Source organism: Lynx rufus, unplaced genomic scaffold (genome assembly GCF_022079265.1).
Source record: "Lynx rufus isolate CCGP_SWC_20201006 ecotype Redwood Valley unplaced genomic scaffold, mLynRuf1.p SCAF_3, whole genome shotgun sequence".
NCBI lineage: Eukaryota > Metazoa > Chordata > Mammalia > Carnivora > Felidae > Lynx > Lynx rufus.
Genome location: NW_025814845.1, coordinates 92,569,464 through 92,590,876, shown reverse-complemented (window position 1 = coordinate 92,590,876; position 21,413 = coordinate 92,569,464). Strand labels below are relative to the sequence as shown.

The 21,413-nt window shown below is 35.1% G+C and overlaps 1 protein-coding gene across 11 annotated transcripts in view; it reads left to right on the top strand.

The window, feature by feature from the left end:
* The window catches only part of CAMK2D (calcium/calmodulin dependent protein kinase II delta), a 320,398-nt gene that overhangs the window by 204,169 nt on the left and 94,816 nt on the right, over positions 1–21,413 (top strand). For all 11 annotated transcript variants that reach the window (XM_047091617.1, XM_047091615.1, XM_047091625.1 and 8 more), the window contains exon 5: positions 20,164–20,229. In XM_047091617.1, the coding sequence (XP_046947573.1) occupies positions 20,164–20,229 (66 nt within the window). The remainder of the gene's footprint in view (positions 1–20,163; positions 20,230–21,413) is intronic.

The following is a 21,413-nucleotide window of genomic DNA, read 5'->3' as shown; positions in this document are numbered from 1 at the left end:
AAAAGATGCTCAACATTACTAATCATTAAGGAAAATACAAATTAAAACCACCATGATATACCACTTTATACACATTAGAGTGGCTAATATAAAAAGAAAATAAAACAAAACAGCAAATATCAATTGCATCAAGGATATGGAGAATTTGGAACCCTTGTGCATTGCTGGTGGGATGGAAAGTAGTGCAGCCACTTTGGAAAAAATTTGGCAGTTCCTCAAAGAATTAAACATAGAATTGGGACATGATCCAGCAATTTAACTTTTCAGTATATATCCAAAAGAATTGAAATCAGGGACTCAGATACTTATGTACCAAGGTTCATAGCAGCGTTATCAACAATAGCCCAAAAGTGGAAACAGACCAGATGCCCATCAACAGATAAACAGATGAATAGACTATATACATACATTATTCAGCCTTAAAAAAGAGTGAAATTTTGGTATATGCCACAACATGGATGAACCTTTGAAATATGCTAAGTGAAATAAGCCAGATGTAAAAGGACAAATATTGTATCATTCCACTTATATGAAATATCTAAAATAAGCAGATTCATAGAAACAGGGGCTGAGCGGGGGAGGAGAGATTGGGGAGTTTTTAATCAGTAGAGAGTTCTTCTGGGGATGATAAAAATTTTGTAAATGGATAGTGGCTGATGGTTGCACATTGTGAATGTATTTCATGCCACTGGATTGCACACTTGAAAATGAGTAATGGGATAAATTTTATGTTATGTATAACTTACTACAATAAAAAAATAACTTTACCCCCCCAAAAAATTATTAGAGATTTCTAAACATACTATATGGATATTTTTATTTATAAATCTTATGGTTTAAATATCAAGTTATTGTAAATCACTTCTACTTCTAAATTTATAAATCTGAGACCTCAATGGTGACTTGTTATGTGGTTGCTATCTATTAATCAAAGTGGACTCACTGTATTGAAATAACAATAACTGTATCTAATGTTCATTAACTACTGTGTACTTGACACTATTTATGGTCTGCAACTATATTAACTCCTTCATTGCTTACATTGGCTAGGTATTTTTGTTATTTCATAAAAGAGGACACTGAAGATCAGAGAGATGAAATGATTCTCCTAAGCTACACAGTAGTAGTAAATAGCGGACACAGAATTCTAACACAAGATGGCTAACTTCTAACCTTGTCATTTTAGCTAATTTCAGATTCTATCCAGATTTGTTATAACGTTTATTTTTTAGCTCTGATCTGCTTTTTCTGGTTGATCTTAATATCAATGAATCTGATAATTCAATCAACAGACATTTATGTTATGCCTTTTTTATTTACATATACTCCTCCAAGTCCTGGAAATACAGTGATGGACAATACAAAACTTATAGTAGGTCGGAGAGGAGGAGATAGATAATAAGTAAATATACAAGTAAACTCAGCCAGATAATTTTAGATTATTTTTAGTGCTATGAGGAAAACAGGATGATATATGGTGAGTGACTAGGGACTCATGGCTGATTTAAAGGGGGTGATTAGGTAGGATTGCTATGAGGTGTCAGGAACAGAAACCTAAATATTGAAAAGATCTGGAAGTAGAGATTCTACCCACAGCGAGCAATAGACACAGCCCTATGAAAAAATGACCTCAGTGTGGAGCAGAAGGAAGGCCACTGTGGTTTAAAACACCACAAGGACTAAGGCACAGGGATCTAAAGTAACACATAACATAGGTGTGGGCCAGAGCTCACAAGGCCTTGTAGGCCAAGAAAAGGAATTTGGATGTTATATTGTGTGCTGTGGGAAACCCTGGAGAGATTAAAGCTAGGAAATGAAATGATCTAATTTCATTTTACAGAGCTCTCTCTTGCTGTAGGGTGGCGAAGGGACTATGGGAGGCCAGAAGGGAAGCGAGGAAAATGGATATTGTGAGAGTTCAGGAAAGAAAGAAAGAAAAAAAAAAAAAAGATTGTTATTGGGACAACGGTGAGAACAAATGAGAAAGAGAGAAACATCAGTGTCATCTTGAGAGGGTAAATTGGACTTTTTAAAGTGAACTGTACATGTATATTGCAAATGTATAAAGAATGTTGGACTTTCAGAGCTTTAGGAAAAAAAAAATACGGATTTAAGTGAAAGGAATCCCTGCTCCTCGACCTAGGCCAGAATTACAGAGATGGTTTCAGAGTCATAGGATGACTTCTTTACTTTTCTCTGGTTAGAACTTTCTTTCTCTCCATTGTTCCATCTTCTGACTGAATCTCTCCTATAGTTAGTCAAAACTGAAAATAATATTCAAAGAAAAATGTGACAACATCACAGAGTAATAGACATTCAAACATATTTTATGATGAGGAAAATATGTAGAAATTCTATTTGGTATTTCAGAATATTAAATAATGCAATAAAATCTCCCAGAGGTACATGTGGGATCATTACTAGCCAGTGCTATATTTTTGTATTCTGTGGGAAGCCAAACTCTGAGTTCATAAAATCTTTCTCTACTTCACTATCTTTCCTCAACATCTTCCAACATTCCCAAAAGTAATTTAGATCTAACATTAGGATGAATCTGTCATTTGCATGGCAAAGATGTAAAGATCAGTAGCATTTGCCTTGCATGCACTGATTCTTGTATTCTTTTACAATCTTGTATAATTTGTATGTGGAAGGTATTCTTCAGGCATTTGGCAAAAAAAAAAAAAGTATTGCATGAACCCCTTTTAATTTGGTATATTGGGTAAATTTATAGGGCCATGACTCTGTCTGATCACTAACCCCATACCCTGTTTGTTCTCTTGCACAAACCAGCACACTGTGGCACCAGCTAAAAACATTTCTAGTCACAGGCTTATCTTCATCTAGTGACCTAGTGGCAAGATATTTGTGGCCTGATTGGGGATTGACCACATCCTGTGGTTACATGTTATTTTTTTGAAGACTCTTTAAATGTTTTAACTGCTTTCATTTGACGTTTCTACTGACTTATTTGTAGTAATAGCTAAGCATTTATGCTTTGAAAATTTCAATTGATATCTTTTTATATATCACATGGATATTTGCTTATACCTAACGATGTTCTAATATATTGTTTATTTTCTATTTTTTTAAAGGCTTTAATACACAGACACTTGGTAAATACTTGTTAAAAGGATAAATGTGCAAATGATTGGAAGGACAGGAATTTAAAATTCCCCCTTTAAAGGGAAATTTTAGCAATAAAAATTACCCATAATTCTGCTTCCCTGTTTTAACTGATTTCATATTTGCACCTTCTCTTCCACAGTAATGTTTTTGAGCTACTAATATGTCTCAGGCATTGTGATAGGCTTGTGTGTTAGACATGGGGATACACAAATAAATGAACAACACATGGTTCCTGCCATGTTTGATTTTGAAATATAGTTGGGGATTTGGGTACATAGCAGATGGTCTTAGTGTCATATGAAATTTCAATCAAGTACAGTGCATTCTGAGTGGGTTTTAGAGAAGGCTTCCTAGAGAAGTCTAGGGCTTCTCTCTTGAAGAAAGCATAAGCTCAAGGAAAATAAAATCAAGGCTATTAGATAGTATTAACAGTGAATAATATTACAAAACATGGAAACATAATGCAAACAGTCAAAGTCCAAGGTAGTTGCTATGGAGTGAGAGCTCTGCAAGTGAGAGCTAGGTCATCAAGGTCTGAGAAACTATATGCTCCAGGCCAGTGAATCTTAGCTTTTTGGGAAAAGGTCACTGATACCTTGACACTGCACTTGATGCACATATGTACAGGGTAAACCTATAAGAAGCCTTGACATAGGGAATGGGTAGCCATGGAAGAGTTTTTAGCAGGGAAGTCACATGGTTAGATTTGCCTTTTAGATAGATCATGCTGGTTGCAATATGGAGGAAGATACAATTGGAAGGAGAGTGATCAGTCATGAAACCAATATATTTCTCCAGTCAAGAGATTATGTGGTCATGACGGCAGTAGAAGGAATGGGGGGAAAAAAAGTATTGTGAATCAAGAAATATTTAAAAGACAAAATTAACAGAGCTTATCAATTTATGGAGAAAAGTAGACAAGATTAGTCAAGGATGATTAGCCAGGATTTTGGCTTGGTTGACTTTGTGCACAATGAGATGCGGGATATGGAAGGAGCAGCAGGTCTTGGGATAAAGGCAATGAAGTTAATTGAATTTAAGATGCTTGTGGGACATCAAAGTTTCATATTCATTGCATGCACATGCTAGCTTAAATCATAAGATGTATCATCTTCACAAGGGAATTACCTTATTTCGTATTGAACACCAAGGAGGTACCTGGAAAAAAAAAAAAGGGGGTATTTATAAACAAGACAAATAGGAGGCAATTCCCAAGAACAGAGTATTATGGAAACAAAGAAACGTGGAACTATTGGTTGTCAATGTCAAAAGTAATAGGGAAACCCAATATAAGGTGAATAGAGTTTAGGCGAGGAGATCAACGAGATCAGGAAGAAGCCTGGAGATGAGAACATGGAAGAGTCAAGGGGTAGGGATTCCTTTTGAGGAAAAATCACATGCTGTAGTCACAAATTCTAATATAGATATTTATTTACTCTAACTTTAAATTCACATCAACTACTCCTACCCTTGGCCACAGCTTTGATTTTGTCACCACCCAAATCTGCTTCAAGGAACTAAAAGAATAGAGGTGGGAAGGGCTGACCAAATGGGCAGTGAAGTCAGTAAAAATAGTAGATAGCAGGACATGGGGGGAGAAAGCTAGAAGTAACCTTTATAATACTAAGGGTAACAGCGATGAGGGAGTGATAGATGGTGATATGGCAGATAGCATAAGCTTCAAAGGAGAAGGTTGTTTTACAGGTAAATGAGGGAGAGCTCATATGTATTTATATTTTTTGCAAAGATGTGTATATACTGAATTATTCTGTATTCTAATACTTTCACTTGTAAACACATTTTTCATGTTCATACATCATCCTCATAATTTTAGTTTTGGTGTAACATCATACTGTTGCATCATAATTATTAACCCATTATTGTGAAGATGGTCATTTAGGTTGTTTTCTAAACTTTTGCTATTAGGGATAACGCTTCATTAAATAGTTCCTATTACCATAGCTTTGAATTTCTTAATTTAATTCAGATGCTTTCTAAGTTTAGTGATTTTGCAGCTTTTAAGAATCATAAAAAGCAAATTCCTAAAGGAAATTTTTTTAAGTAATTTATTGTCTTGTTAGCTAACACATAGTGTATACAGTTAGTCTTGGCTTCAGGAGTAGATTTCTGTGAATTTACTTAACATCACTTACATACAACACCCAGTGCTCATCCCCAGAAATGCCCTCCTCCATGCTCATCTGCCATTTTCCCTGCCTCCCCAACCCTCTATCACCATCAACCCTCAGTTTGTTCTCTGTATTTAAGGCTCTCTTATGGTTTGCCTCCCCCTCTCTTTGTAACTTATGTTTCTTTCCTTCCCCCTATGGTCTTCTATTAAGTTTCTCAAATTCCACATATGAGTGAAAACATATGATATCTGTCTTTTTCTGACTGGCTTATTTCGCTTAGCATAATACGCTCCAGGTCCATCCATGTTGTTGCAAATGGCAAGATTTCATTCTAAAGGGAAATTTTTAAATCACCTGAAATTCCTTTTGTAAATCTAATAGCCCCATTTTTATCCAACAGATGATACTCTGAGCATAGTAGGCTTAAGGTCAAAGACTCAAGGATGATGTCAAGAGTGAAGGGCACAGAGGAAAAGTCATGTCCAGGAATTGAAATGTTTCACATTCAAAGAATCAAGGGCAGGGGAAGATGTTTTTTCTTAAGAGGGTGAGAATTCATATATGTATGAAAATCTTCTTGTTTGATGCTCATCTATTCCAATTTGGTTACCAGGCAATGAAGTAGTTTCAATATAAAGAATTATTATAGAAAGTGTTTTATGAATGAAAAGTAGATATTTATTTACATTTTATAAATGAAAAGTAGGTATTTGAATTTACAAGTGGGAGTTTAAAAGAAACTATCTGTACAAGGCGTCTCTATTTCATAGCTTCACCAAGGAATTTTTAAATTCTAGGCTAGCTTCCTTTTACACTACCACAGCCTGTGATATTTTTCACTAAATTCTTTCCTCCCCTTTTCCCCAAGGACTGCTTAATGTGAAAATTGGTTTAAGTAAAATACGAACCTTGATATTAAGTATATTCTGGGGATATATGATACTATGCTGAATTTGCTTGTTCTTACTGTTTATGTAGTAAGGAGTTGAATACAAGTATACTCCAGACTTGAATAATGTAGTTAAATAGACACCCACTGAGTGAACATCTAAAACAGAATTCTACCACCACCTCTTATCCCATTGTTTTCAAAAAAGTACCTCCTAGAGAATCACCTTTCCTTCTCCTTCTCCAACATTGAAGATCTGGAGGATAGCACCATCCAGCAATCTGTCCATCAAGCAACCTATCTTAGAGTTGGAAGTGCAAGAAGACATTGAAACATACTAGGGTTTCCTTTTCAGGGTCTCAAAATGGTTTAGTGCAACACCCTCTTTCCTCTGGAGTTGGAGGCAGGGAGAAGGGAAGCATACACAAGAGAAACTAGAGTGAGGCTTCTGTGAGAGACAAAGTGAAGAAATCTCTCAGTGAAAACCCACACATTATACTTTAGACACCCAGATCCAGAGAGTCTGAGCATGCTTTACATTTAGGGTCATACTAAATCTGATTTGTGTTATACTATAACATTTGTATTCCAGCGGTGAATTGCTCTCAATAATGATTCCTACAAATAGTTTGTGTAAGAATATTTTTTTAATTTTCAAATCCACATTCTAAAGATCATATTATCTTACTGTTGAATAGTGATAAAACTGCTACTTACTGTGAATTAGGAGTTTGTAGCTTTGCAAGGCTGAATTAAATTAAGCTTTATGTTCCTGAGAACCTGTCTATTGAAAAAAAAATTCCATTGCACCAAATGACTAAGCCAAGCTTCAGTAAATTAAGTGCTTAACACAGTGGCTTCCACATAATAAGCAACAAATAAATATTTTTTTGATTCAGCAAACAATTATTAAATTGAAGTTCATTTTGTCTTTCTGAGCTGTTGTGATAAAAAAAAATGGAGGCAATCTAAGATTTTTGTAGGTACCAATTAAGTATAAATTTGTTATTCCTTCTTTTGCATGTTAGCCTGAATAAGAAACATAGGTATATGTACTTAGAGCTCAGGTGAGGAAGTCTGATAATTTAGATTATCTGAGAAGCTATCTCACATCCCTTTAGAAGGTGGCGTAAGTAACACAAAAATACATGAGTAAATGAATATTTTTTTCCATTGACAGTAATGTGAATGGTCTAGGCCTAGGTATGTCTTTCTATTGTAGATAGGCAATATGCTAAGAAAGTGAGTGTAAATAAGATTTCAAATCAGCATTTAACATGGTAATTTTCATGCTGATGTAAGGTTCTTAGCTATTTCTTAATGGAACCTTGGCAGAACCTCTTACTTGCAAAATAGACAAAGAAGTCTTTACTACCTTTTATTTAAAATAAAATATATCTTCCTTTCCTTAGAAAAAATGTTCATAATTCAGAAATTTGGCTACTTATTAAGAGGTACAAACTTCCAGTTATAATGCCACAGGGAATATAGTTGATATTGTAATAACTTTGTGTGGTGACAGATGGTAACAAGACCTATCGTGGGGAGCATTTTGTAATGTATAAAAATATTGAGTCACTATGATGTACACCTGAAACCAATGGGATATGGTATGTCAATTATACTTCAATAAAAAAAAGAAATATGGCTCTTTAGACCAGCCAGTTAATCTGAATTACTGCAGCTTTACTGTGATGCTTATTTTTTCATTTTGAAATTCATTGAATGTTTTATAGCCAATAAAAAATACGATTAAATTACCAGAGTAAATGGGGCTACATTTTTTCAAACCTATTAAGCAAGTGGGTATGTTTGCAAGTGTATGCATACATATGTGCAATAAGCTATTCATTAATATTCCAGAGACCCAGCTAAAAATGCAAGTAAAAAATAAGAAATTTGTTGTCCGATAATAAGTAGTACTTTGATAGTACTGAAGCATAGCTGAAGCATGGAGAAAAACTTATGAGCTTAAATGCCAAACCTAGAAGGGCACCTGGGTGGCTCAGTTGGTTAAATGTCTGACTTTGGCTCATGGCATGATCTTGGGGTCTGTGAGTCCAAGCCCCGCATCGGGCTCTGTGCTGACAGCTCAGAGCCTGGAGCCTGCTTCAGATTCTGTCTCCTTCTCACTCTGTCTCTCTTTCTCTCTCTTTCTTTCAAAAAATAAACAAACAGAAAAAAATGCTAAACGTAGAAACAAGTACTAAATTATTTATTAATGACGAAATCAAAAAGGTTGGGAATAAAACCAGGAATAATTTTTGGTAATTTTTAAAAAATGAAATTATTGTCCTAGGCATCCCTTTAAGAGGAATTGTTTCTATAACACTGGATAAAAATTAATCCAGCGTTATCTTTTCAAAAAAAAACAATAGTTTTTGTTTTGCTTTGTTTTGTTTTATTCTCATTGGATGATTCTTTATTCAGATCTTTGGGGAAATGTTGTGCCACCAGAAATTAACTTACTACTGGTTTCCAGTGTGAAAGCATAATCGCATAGTCATATAATCACTTACCAAAAGGATGCTTGTAGAAAATGGAAAGTTGACAACATTTGGGAGAATGTAGCTTCTGGAAGTCCCATTAGTGGTAAAGTATACCATGAATATTTACTGTGAAGAACGGAAGGAAAAAAATATTGAGACAAAATAAGAAGAGATGGAGATTCCTACTTCAATCCTTTTGTTGCTTTTCTGTCTCCTTTCTTCATTAAACTCCCAATGTTGCTTGGACATTCCTGTCCCATGTTTCTTCCTGGATAACTCTTCCTCATTTATGTTGGTTCCTCTTCAAATAGCACCTCCTCTGTGAAGTTTCCACTGACCCTCAGAAAGAATTTATAATTCCTTCCTCTCTTTTCCCTTATCCTTTTTGAATGTATTATTTCTTCCTCTCATTTTGCTTATTGTTGGTACAAACGGTATAACTTCTTAATCCAGATACAGTGGTCTGGAGCCCTCTGTGAAGCAGGTAGCAGGAATTCACCATAAGTGACAAGATGTGAAAGAACTACCGTCCATACTGGCGTTGGACATCAGTTGATAAAATGCTCCAGTGTGGATGTTACTTAACTGCTTATTCATCAGCAAGCTTTTATAGAGTGCACATATGTTGCATTTGTGCTAATTTTTCTTCCTTTTATCATTCCAAAAAGATGAGTGTTGGGAGAAGCTTTTTTACTTAGGGGTGCACATACTTCCCCTGTGTTTAAGAAGATTCCCTGATTTGCAATGTCTTAAGGATCCTAGCTTTATAAATAAACCTATGCTTTAGTTAAAGCATATTCCATAGAAACTTTATTTTATTTTATGTTTTGGATTTTTCCACTAGTCCAAATGCTTGATGGTAGAACTTTATATCCATGTATGTATGTATGTATGTATGTATGTATGTATGTATGTACACACACATATGCACACACATACATACACACATGTATGTATATATACATATGTATGTATATGTGTGTGTGTATTCTTACCTATATCCTTATGTCCTTATATATTCTTTATATCCTTACATCTCTTAGTATGGGCAAGCCTCATACATATTACAGACACAGTTCAATAATATTTGTGAAATTAGTATATAAATGACACTGATGTGTAGGTGACAAGCTTAACTCTCCATGAAGTTATTCGGGTATCAGAAAGAAAACCAAGAAACTAAATGTGTCTCTAACTGGAGAACTTAGTAGGAGAACTTCTGTTATCCCCCAATTCGCAAAACAATAAGCACTGTTTAATAGCTGGCAGCTACAGGTAGTTTAAGCCCTTCCTTTATAAACATCTAGACACTCAGTGTGATCAACACTAACAGTATGTCCTCTGCAGCAGAGAATCTGTTGCTCTCCTGAGTATTAAAGACTGATAAATGCTAGGATCTCCTGTCTGTCATCTTGGAAAACTCAAATGTTCCAGGACCTGAAAATCTGATGTCTTATAGGGATGTATCATCAAATTACTGGCTTGACTCATCTTTCACCTCTATTCTAGGATTCTTTCTGGAGTACTGTTTGTCAGAAATACGTTCAAGTCTCAGCTTTGGGGTATAAATTCACTCATCATTTACACTGGCTTTGCTGCTTTTATAACATGATCTAAACATTTTGTGACTAAATATAGGCTCATTGCTCTGGTGACTAACGCCAACTTTTAGATGAATTACTGAGACACAAAAACTGTTTCAGCCCAATTAACTTGTGAAACAAATTTTAGCTGCAGTGTTTTTTTTTTTTTCAGTCAAAGGCAGTTGTCTTGACATTAACAATGAAAAGTTCACATTCATAGGAAGATTCAGCATAACCTCAGCAGTACTCCTAGGCTGTTTAGAAATCAGTAAAAAGGCTATTGATGTGTAGTTTATAAGGTGAAGATTAATTAGTAATATTCATCAGAGAATTAATGGCAGATTTTTAAAGCAGTGATCATAATTTCAGGGTGCCTGGGTGGCTCAGTTGGTTAAGCATCTGACTCTTGATTCAGCTCAGGTCATGATCTCATGGTTTGTGAGTTCAAGCCCCACATTAGACTCTGCACTGACAGTGCAGAGCCTTCTTGGAATTCTCTCTCTCTGTCTCTCTCTCTCTGCCCTGCTCCTGCTCACAATCTCTTCCTCTCTCTCTCTCAAAATAAATAAACAAACAAGCAAGCAAACTTTTAAAAAGTTACTATAATTTTTCTCTAGGGATTACATAGTCATAATAACAAAATATGAGCAAAAATTGTGGTAATACAAGATATTTTTAATATGGCAATGATTTTAATATGCAGATAAAAATAATCATGTCCATATTGCATTGTTTGAAACTTAGTCCAGTGAATGACAAGTGATAGCACAGGTATCAAGTTTTAGTTTATCTTTTATGTAGTAGTCCTTCTGATAGATTTACTAAATTTCAATTGTGCAATTCATAGATAATTTCTCTATAGTACTCAAATTATTTCCAAATAGGTGTAATTTTCTACTCTTTTCAAAATGTATTTTGTAAATATTCTCCTGTATTTCTTTAGAATATCTGCAGCATATATGTAAATCTATAAATGGTCATTGTTTTTCTTTCTGTTTGGGGTTTTTTATATTTTTATGTACATTAAAGCATAGGGTATCAGGTATCTTGTTAAGATGTTTGGTATGTGTTAGAAATTTTCCCTTCACTTCTTAAAATAAGTATCTATATTGTTTTACAAGTGAGATTTTATAAATATGTGATATGTATATAAAAAATTATATGATATAGTAACAGCTGGCTATAAATATATAAAAACAACTTTTTAAATATATATGGATATTTTTATTATATGTATTATTAAATATATATATATAATATATATTATCTTTTTAAATATATATGTTATATATAATGTGTATATATATATACATATATATATATATATATAAACTCTGTTTTATGTACATAGGTACTGTGATGTCAATTGTTATGTCTTCTTTTGAAGAGTTGAGCATATTATATCAATTCATCCATCCTCATAGTATATGTGTGCATGCCAAGCAGGATTTTGGTGAGCTAAGTGTAGGATTGGTGCAAAGCTATGTAATTGCAAGTTATCAACTACCAAAGAGGTAAGCTGTCGCTTACTTAGTAGACCAGTCTCCAGTCAGAAAAGATATGTACCGTGATAAGACATGAGAGAGGCAAACAATTCTTTTGGTCTCCAAAACATAGCTTGCACAGCCCTAAATTTAATTTTAAAATTTCCATAAGGACTTATAAAGGATTCTATAAATGTCTCATACCTCACACACACGAAAGAAAGATCATTTACTCTAAAATTTGATATTTCCAGAATGAGAACACCTTGGGTGCCTCAATGAATGTCCTTGGGTATTTCAAAGGGGTTTTGGAGTTATAGTAGGCATATCTTGGTGAGTGGGGGATTATATGAACTAAAGTACTCATGGAACTTTGTCAAACATAGACAACGTCACCATTAGTCTGTTGGTGTTTCTGTGCCTTTAGAAAACTCTGCTGGTGTGGTGCCTGGGTGGTTCAGTTGGTTAAGCATCCAACTCTTGATTTCAGCTCAGGTCATGATCTCACAGTTCATGAGTTTGAGCCCCATGTGGTGCTCCATTCTGACAGTGGGGAACCTGCTTAGGATTCTGTCTCTCCCTCTCTCTCTCTCCCTTTCCCCTCTGCTCTTGCTTGCTCTCTCTCTCTCTCTCTCTCTCTCTCTCCCTCTCTCTCTCTCCCTCTCTCCCTCTCTCCCTCTCTCTCTCTCAAGATAAATAAATGAACTTAAAAAAAAAAAGAAAAAGCTTCTGGTATGGGCACTTTGCTTAATGAGTGGAATAGGGCTGGATTACAGCCCTCCCTTTCTCCCTTGATTTGTGCCTTTGTGTAAAACACAGATTACACAACCTTTATCTGGTCATGGGTGTGAATGGGGAAAAAGGCTATCTTTTCTTTTTGCAATTTATGAATAGGCAAAATACAGCTGAGAAAAGTTTTGGCCTGACCTGACCTCACACAGTTGGTTAATATCAAACCAAAATATTGAATTCACTTCATTCTCTATTTGACCATGCTGCCTAAAAGTGAAACAAATTGTCAATTTTATTAACTGGCTGATATAGAGCTATTTATTAGCTTTTAAAATTATGGTAAGGATAATTTTCTAAAGCCCTCTGGAACCCACAGAAGAAATAAGAAATAGCAGTTTGTAGTAGTCTTCATTAAATTATACTCTTTATGTTTTCATCATCATCATCATCATCATCATCATCATCCTTATCATCATCATCAAACATTTTGGTTTGATGCTTTTATATTTGTAAAATACACATAGCATAAAATTTGCTATTTTAACTATTTTTAAGTATACAGTGAAGTGTCATTAAGTTCATTCACATTGTCATGAAACCATCATCACCATCCATCGCCAGAACACTTTTCATTTTGCAAAACTGAAACTTTGCACCCATTAAACAATAACTCCATATTCCTTTCTCCCCTGAATCTCTAGCAACTATAATTCCACTTTCTGTCTCTAATTTTGACCTCTATAAGTACCTCATGAAATCATACAGTATTTGCCTTTTTGTGACTGGCTTACTTCACTTAGCATAATGTCCTCAAGATTCATCTATGTTATAGCATATGGCAGAATTTCCTTCCTTTTTAAGGCTGAACAGTATTTCATTGTCTATAGGTACCACACTTTGCTTATCTGTTCATCTTCCAATGAATAGTTGGTTTGCTTACATGTTTTAACTTTCATGAATGATGCTGTTGTGAACATGGATGTACAAATATCTCTTCAACACCCTGCTTTCAGTTCTTTTGAGTATATACCTAGATATAGAATTGATGGGTGTGTGGTAATTATAGTTTTAATTTATTGAGGAACTGTTGTACAGTTTTCCACAGCAGCTGTACCATTTTACATTACCACTTTTCTACATCTTCACCAACCCTTATTTCCTTCCTTCCTTCCTTCCCTTCCTTCCTTCCTTCCTTCCCTCCTTCTTTCCTTTCCTTTCCTTCCTTCCTTCCTTCCTTCCTTCCTTCCTTCCTTCCTTCCCCCTATCCTTTCCTTTCCTTTTCCTTTTCCTTTTCCTTTTCCTTTCCTTTTCCTCTCCTCTCCTCTCCTCTCCTCTCCTCTCCTCTCCTCTCTCCTCTCCTCTCCTCTCCTCTCCTTTCCTATCTGCTGTCCTAATGAGTGTGAGTGGGTATCTCATTGTGGTTTTAATTTGCATCAATTTTTTTTAATGTATAGCTTTACAATTTATTCCTTGCCTTCAAGAAGCATTCATTTTGTTATGCACATCTTTGGAATACATTGCCTGAGTGTTTAAACAATCACACAATCCTAGATTAAGGCAGTTTATTGAATCACACACACACAGATTATATAATAAGCTTAATGGCTGATTTGCTCATTTGGGGAGGTCAGTAATATTAACAGAACAAAAATAACCCATCCATTTCTGCTTTTTCTTTATTCTCTGTGCCCAATTAATTGTGGTTAGCAGTGTTGTTTTCATTCATGCTTTTTCTTGGTCATAGAATAGAAAAAACAGTTTTAAGAATATGAACTTTTGATAGTGGTTCATATTTTCCACATGCATTTGTGAAAGATGAAATGAGAAAGGAATTGCAGAGTTGGCAGGAGTTGGGGATTGTGGGAGGATACAGAAGGTATCAGGAATAAAGTAGAATAAGATGAGAGAAAATGAAATCCAGAGTGATATTGAAAGGATAGATTCAGTAATCACAGATTAGGCAGAAAAACAAGAATAAAGTAAGTGCTCCTTTGGAGGATTTGGAACCTTGCCATCCCACTCCACTCCCCAACTCTGCTGAATGACCACATGTTGGATGGTGCCTGTGAATGTCTGTCCTGTGTCTGATATCCCAAAGTGTGCCTCTCCCAGTGTTTTGCCTTTCCCCTCCTGGCCAGAATCATTTTTGAATGGAATCAGTTTCAATGGCCTGCCTCAGTTTTATCATCTAAATTGTTATTCTATTATGACTCAGCAAATCTATTTACATCAGGATCAATAAGAAACTCTTTGGACCTTCTAGTAAAGCAACTTCCAGCCTTTCAAAATTCCCATCATCCAATTTGGAATTCATTCAGAAAATCATTTCTGAACAACTTCAGGTAATACACTACTTCAGAGGTGTCATCAAATACTAGATATCCAGCTAGAAAATAGGTTATATAAGAAGTTGATCTTGGCTAAATAAGATACCAACAATGATATTAAAAATGAAGCCAGGGTTATGCTTATAATCCCTCCCTCCTTGGTTTGCATCAGCTGCCCCCCATGCCCACCATTGTAGCTTTAACAGGACTGGATGACACATGTGATTCTGCTTGTGTCATGGTTACACCACTTGACTCTTCCTGAAACAGTGGTCATTCACCAGGAACTTATGTTTCCGAACCTATGAGAGAGTCATAATGTCAAATGAAGTTGGACAAATAAATGGTCTTGTTCTCTGTATTTAATTTTGGTAACAAGAGGCATAGGTTCGGTTCTTTAAAAAATGAAATGTTACACATTTCTTCCCCAGATTGTAAAACACCATGCTTTCATTCCCTTTTCAATCTCCAGTCCAGTTATGTGACTTATAATGAATTCAACAAATTCTTCTACATTTGTGATCAGACAGGATTATTTCATAGACAAACTCTATCTTGTGGGAAAGATACTACAAGAACCAGGACTGAAATATATGATTTTGTAGGGGAAACTGCCTGAAAAATCCTTACCTTCTTATCAAAATATAATGGTTAGTGGTATATGAAGAATACCCACCTTAATGCACTGACATATGATCATCTCCCACATATGCCTCTCTCTCAGATATAAAACTCTGGAATCATTCACTTAAGAGCATTTAATGAGCTTGTTAAAGGCACTATGACTCAGCTCTGATTATTTTATAGTGAAAACACAACAGATTTTACCCTCCCAGAGCTACCATACTAGTAGAGTGACAAACGTTAAGCAAATGAGTACATAAATGAACACATAATTATATTGGTGATAAGTGTTATGAAGAATAACACAGGGTTCTAGGGGGATAAGATAATGTAGATGAGTGGAGGTCTGAGGATATAAAATTTAAGCCAAATTTTAAGAGTCACCAAGTAATAGAGGTAAACAGATTGAGAATATCCTGGAAGAGAGACAAGCATGTGAAAAGGCCCAGGAATGGGAAGGAGTTTGGTGCACTTGAGGAAGGCCATTGTGGTTGGAGTAGGATGGAGAAGGGGTGCCACGGAGGGTCAGAGATGGGCAGAGTACAAATTTGGCAAAGACTTGAAGGTCATGTCCAGTATCACTGGACAGCTATTTAAAGGGCTTCCTATAGTCATGGGACAAAATATGAAGCACATTTAAAGCTGCTTTCTGGAGAACTGATGGCAGAGGAGCAGGAGAGGAAGTAGAGCCAATTAAGAGGCTATTGCAGTAGTGCAGGTGACAGACAGTGACTGCTAGTGGCACCATTTGTTCTTCCAGAGCCCAGTTTTGGACTCTACTATCTGCTTAGACTCATAGTCAAGGCTGTAATCCTCATGAAATTTTATAAATGTTTCATTCATTATAGAACTACTTTCAACGATTTCTGATATAAATCATAAATATATAGACCAGGAACAAAACGACAGTTCATTCTGCTGGATAACACAGAATGAATCAACATCTCTACAAATAACAATAGCAGCAACAAAAGTATTTATCTTTTTTGATATGTGAAGTCTCATCTTTTCATGATTCCAGGATTATCTTATTTTTCTCTGTGACCCCTAATGTTCTAGAGATTCATAAAAGGCAATTAATGCTAAAAATATATAATTAATATGCCTCATAAAATAACAGAACTCTAACATTAATTTATTCACAGAAGTTTGAATTAGTTAATGAACACTTTATTCATGAGGCTGATTTAATTTGACTTTGTATGAAATTTTATATAGCATGCTAAATTTTTTTAATGTTTAATTTTGAGAAACAAAGAAAGTATGAGTGGGGGAGGGACAGAGAGACAGGGAGACACAGAATCTGAAGCAGGCTCCAGGCTCCGAGCTGTCAATACAGAGCCCGATGTGGGGCTCAAACTCAGGAGCGCTGAGATCATGACCTGAAGTCAGATGCTTAACCAACTGAGCCACCCAGACGCCCCAAATTTTCAGTCTGTAACTACTGCTTAATTTTGCACTCCATTAAACAATAATGTCAGTATAGAAATATGTTAAAGTTAGAAAATTCAATAGTTTATCTTCAAGGCAACATGTTCTATTAGAACTCCATCTTTACCTTCCCATTTATCATACATACAACAGAAATGATAAAAATGGTTTCATTTGCACAAGGATGTTTTTAAATAATGGGAACAATGAATGTTAGAAAATGAGAAAGAGTGCTGTCAGAGATGCTTAATTCAAAATAAAACTCTACCCCTTAAACTTCTTTAACAGCTAGAATGGTTCATTGAAAATTACTAGAATGCTAGGCCCTAAGTGTTTTTAATAGTCTTCTTTAAATAAAAACACCTTAAGAAATAAAACCTATTGCCATATATAAATTTTAATGTTTTTTTTTTCCTTTTTAAGTGTGTGTAAAGTCCAGACTTAGAGTAGATGAATAGCATGGTTTTCTGACTTGTTAATTCATTTAATCATTACTTCAGTACTCCTTAATTGAATGAATATTTGGGGTTAGAAAAAAGATCAGTAAGTTATGAATCCTAGTGATTTAAGATATGACAATTCTCTTGGAATATATACTATACTTATGGAGCTTCTCCTGGAATATACAGTATATTTAAGGAGCTACTATAAGCAGCAATATCATTGATGTCAATAAGCTTTTTAATCGATATTTGGTAACATTTCACAAACCACACTTGTTTGTAATGCAGATTTTCTAGGTACCTGTGGTCAAAAAAAAGATAAATATGGTTATATATCATATTTACCTACTCATATTCATTCAAAGGAAGAAATCCTACAAAACTGTTATTATAGGGATGATAATGGTTTGTTGGAAGTATCATCTGTCTATTATTTAATTATTTTGTATTACAATTTATGTGATTGCATTATTATTGTAATTCTAACTGGGGAAAAAACCTAGGTGAGCTATTAAATGAAATCACATGTACATGTAACCATGGTTTTCAGAACAAGCCCATATGAAGCTTTAAATAATTTTAGATGCACATTTTGTTTGTAAAGACAATAGGACTGAAAATAGTGACTCTAGCATTAAAGGACTTATAAATATCCAGAATGCAATGGAGAGGAGTCAAAGTTGCATAAGCTTTCAGACATGTTAGAAGTCTTTAGTATTATATTTTTTCCTTTAGGAAAGGAAAATCCAAAAGAAAATAGTAACTAGTGATCTCTGGAACATGTTATCATTTGGTGAAAATAATAAATGGTGATCTCTGGAACATGTTATCATTTGGTGTTATTTCAGAACTTATTAAAGCAAGTGAAAACCAGAAAGAAAAAAGAGCTATCTGAAGAGCAAATTTATTTCTCCTTCCATAATGTACACACCAAGATTTATAACTTTACCCAGTGCTTTTTAAAATCACTCATGCCTTCTAAACTTCTGGAAAGATTGACAGTGTAATTATTGGAATGGCTACGTTGTGTGGTGATTGAGAGCAGGAACTATGGAATGGATGGCCCGCCTGTGCCACTTATATCTGTATAATCTTAGGCAAGTTACTTCTCTGTACCTTCATTTTCTCATCAGTAAACTGAGCTAGTGGTAAAACCCATCGCAGACAATAATTACAAGGATTTATGAGTTAATATGCTTAGTACACTGTGTAGCACATGGTAACCAAATGTTATCTATTACAAGGTTAAACTCCAAAGTTGAAATTTAAAATCAAGCCATATCTTAATAGATTAGGAAATGACTGATACATGAGAAAATGGTTCACGTCACTAATAATCAAGAAATATTAATGTGAGATAACTTTTTCTAACTTTTTTTTTTTAATTGGGAAAAAACTGTCGGTACCTTCATGATGTTTGCGTAGGGGTGGGTAACAACCACTTTGGAAGGCAGTTGGCCTGGACTCATACACACATATGCATATGTCTATTTATTAAGTAGGGAAAAGACTTCTTACACAAAATGGTGCCCATGACCTTAAGTGAAATGAAAAAACAGAAGTAGCCTAATAATTTACCTATATTGCATGATTCTACTTTTGTGAGGAAAAAAAAAATGTTTTCTTTGTGTTTGCAAGGGGACAAGTATATTTAAAGATACACAGAAAATTGAAAGGATATACATAAAGTTAAAATAGTTTTTTTCCAGAGGGTGGAATTGGGGTTGAGGGACAAGGGGGTACTTGGTACACTTCCATATTTTTAAAATTTGCTAAAAAAAAAAAATCACATTAAAAACATATATTTGAGGGAGGAGCCTAAGCCAGAAAATCACTGGTTAGGGAATTCTAGCCCCAGAACAACAGTCTTTTGGACCTGGAGAAGAAATGGATCCGAAAGACAGTTACATTTACGTATATACAGAGCATTGGTTTGAATGTGCTTTGTAGAGTAACTAAATCCAGTTGCTGAGTTATGGGAAACTCTTCACTTAAAGATGGCTGACAGATATGACTTCTTAGTTGGCAAGAGATCAAGTTGCCAAAATTCCTAAGTCTGTGTTGACTGGCAAATACATGGAGCATAAAGGAAATTGGGGTGCTTTACAAAGAAAATCTAGCACTCAGCCCAAAAGCAATATGTATTTTAGAAGTCCACCTCAAAAATTAAAAAAAAAAAAAAAAAAAAAAAAAGAAAAAAAGGGGCGCCTGGGTGGCGCAGTCGGTTAAGCGTCCGACTTCAGCCAGGTCACGATCTCGCGGTCCGTGAGTTCGAGCCCCACGTCGGGCTCTGGGCTGATGGCTCAGAGCCTGGAGCCTGCTTCCGATTCTGTGTCTCCCTCTCTCTCTGCGCCTCCCCCGTTCAAGCTCTGTCTCTCTCTGTCCCAAAAATAAATAAACGTTGAAAAAAAATTAAAAAAAAAAAAAATAGAAGGCCACCTCTAGCTCATAAAGTCATGTGTACTGCAGTCTAGAAAGCAAGCCCGTTCAGAGAGATGCAGACTACAAATGCATACTCTATAGCCTTAAGTAGTAAGTGTCTTCTCTTATTGTTCAGAAAATATTTTTAAACTGTTCACCACACTTCATCAGACCTTAGTTAATATTGGGAGAATTAAAATGAAGAGTTTCATAGAGATTATTTGTGGAAGAGATATCTCTGAATATGGTTTTGGTATACAGAAAATTGTGTCCTCAGGATCTAGTGATACAAAGATATGTAGAAAAGATGGAAATGTTTAGATTAGTATAGATTGTTATGAAAACTGTAATGTAGTGTCTTAAAATCCTTTGTTTTGATAATTTTCAAAACAATCTGAAAAAAATTCTATATGAACATGGTGCAAGTCTATTGATGTTTATTATTATTTTTAATGACAATATCTTGATTATCTTTACAGAGTTACTGGAGGTGAACTGTTTGAAGACATAGTGGCGAGAGAATATTACAGTGAAGCTGATGCCAGGTAAGTGACTTGCCCTGAGCAAGATACAAGACTCAACATTCAAATGACACTTGCTCAATATATCTCTTTATAAATATATCATAACCCTTAGTATTTATGAGACTCTCATAAAACCATCTTGGACTTCTTCTCATAAATGAGTCCCTCTTAATTGCTATTTGTCTCTCTTAATGTTTCCAAAATAATTGGTTTGGGGAAAAAATTAGAATCTGGTCTAAATTTTGTTATTATCTAGCATCTACAGTTAGTCTTTTAAAAATGAATAATAAAATATACACTGTATTGGGAATGACTTCTGCTAAAGAGATGTACTCTTTTAGCAAAGTTAAGAGATAAAAGATTAAGATCTTCTAGTCTCTAGATCCTGAGCTGCCCATGATGGTAGTCCCTAGTGTCACATGGCTATTTTAATTTTAATCCGTCAAAATTAAAGTTAAATAAAAAATTTAGTTTCTCAGTTGTACTAGCTACATTTTGAATGCTTAATAGCCTTAAGTTCTAGTGACTACCAGTTGAAGATAGCAGATATAGAACATTTCCATCATCATAGACCATTCCACTGAACAGCTCATGTCTAATCAGAGAGCATAAAAAGAAATAGAGTACAAAAGCCCAAGTGGTCTCCTTAAAGCATTTATTAGCTGTTTAACTCTTTGGAAATTCCAGGATAGCTTTTGGAACTCTCATATGAAAAATATTTATTCAGGTATTTCAGAGGGTTCAATATTTCCCAATCTTGTTAATTGTCGTCATCTTTAACAGTGGCTATACTGTACATTTTCTCTCATTTGAAACTTCCTAGGCTGCACAAAGGCAACCTTTTTGAAGTAACATTAATTTACTTGCCTAGGTACTACTTAGACTGTATCATGTTAGTTTTCCTTGGTGTTTCTTTACACATATTCAGTAGTTGGCACTTATTTTGAAAACTCTAGCCTTGAGCAATGGACTCTATATTAGCCATGTAAATGAGATATTCTGAAAATTCAGTTACTTATTGTCTGCCCCCATTCTCTAATGCTGTCAGAGCTTCCTAACGCTTACTAATCCCACAGTAGCCTGCCCTCAGCAGATAGTCAGCTGATAGCCGATTCCCTCCCCATCCCTTCAAAGCAGCACATGCATACACATGCTCACTTGCAAATCTCTAATTAATCTTCTTGGTTTAATGCCAGTTTATGACA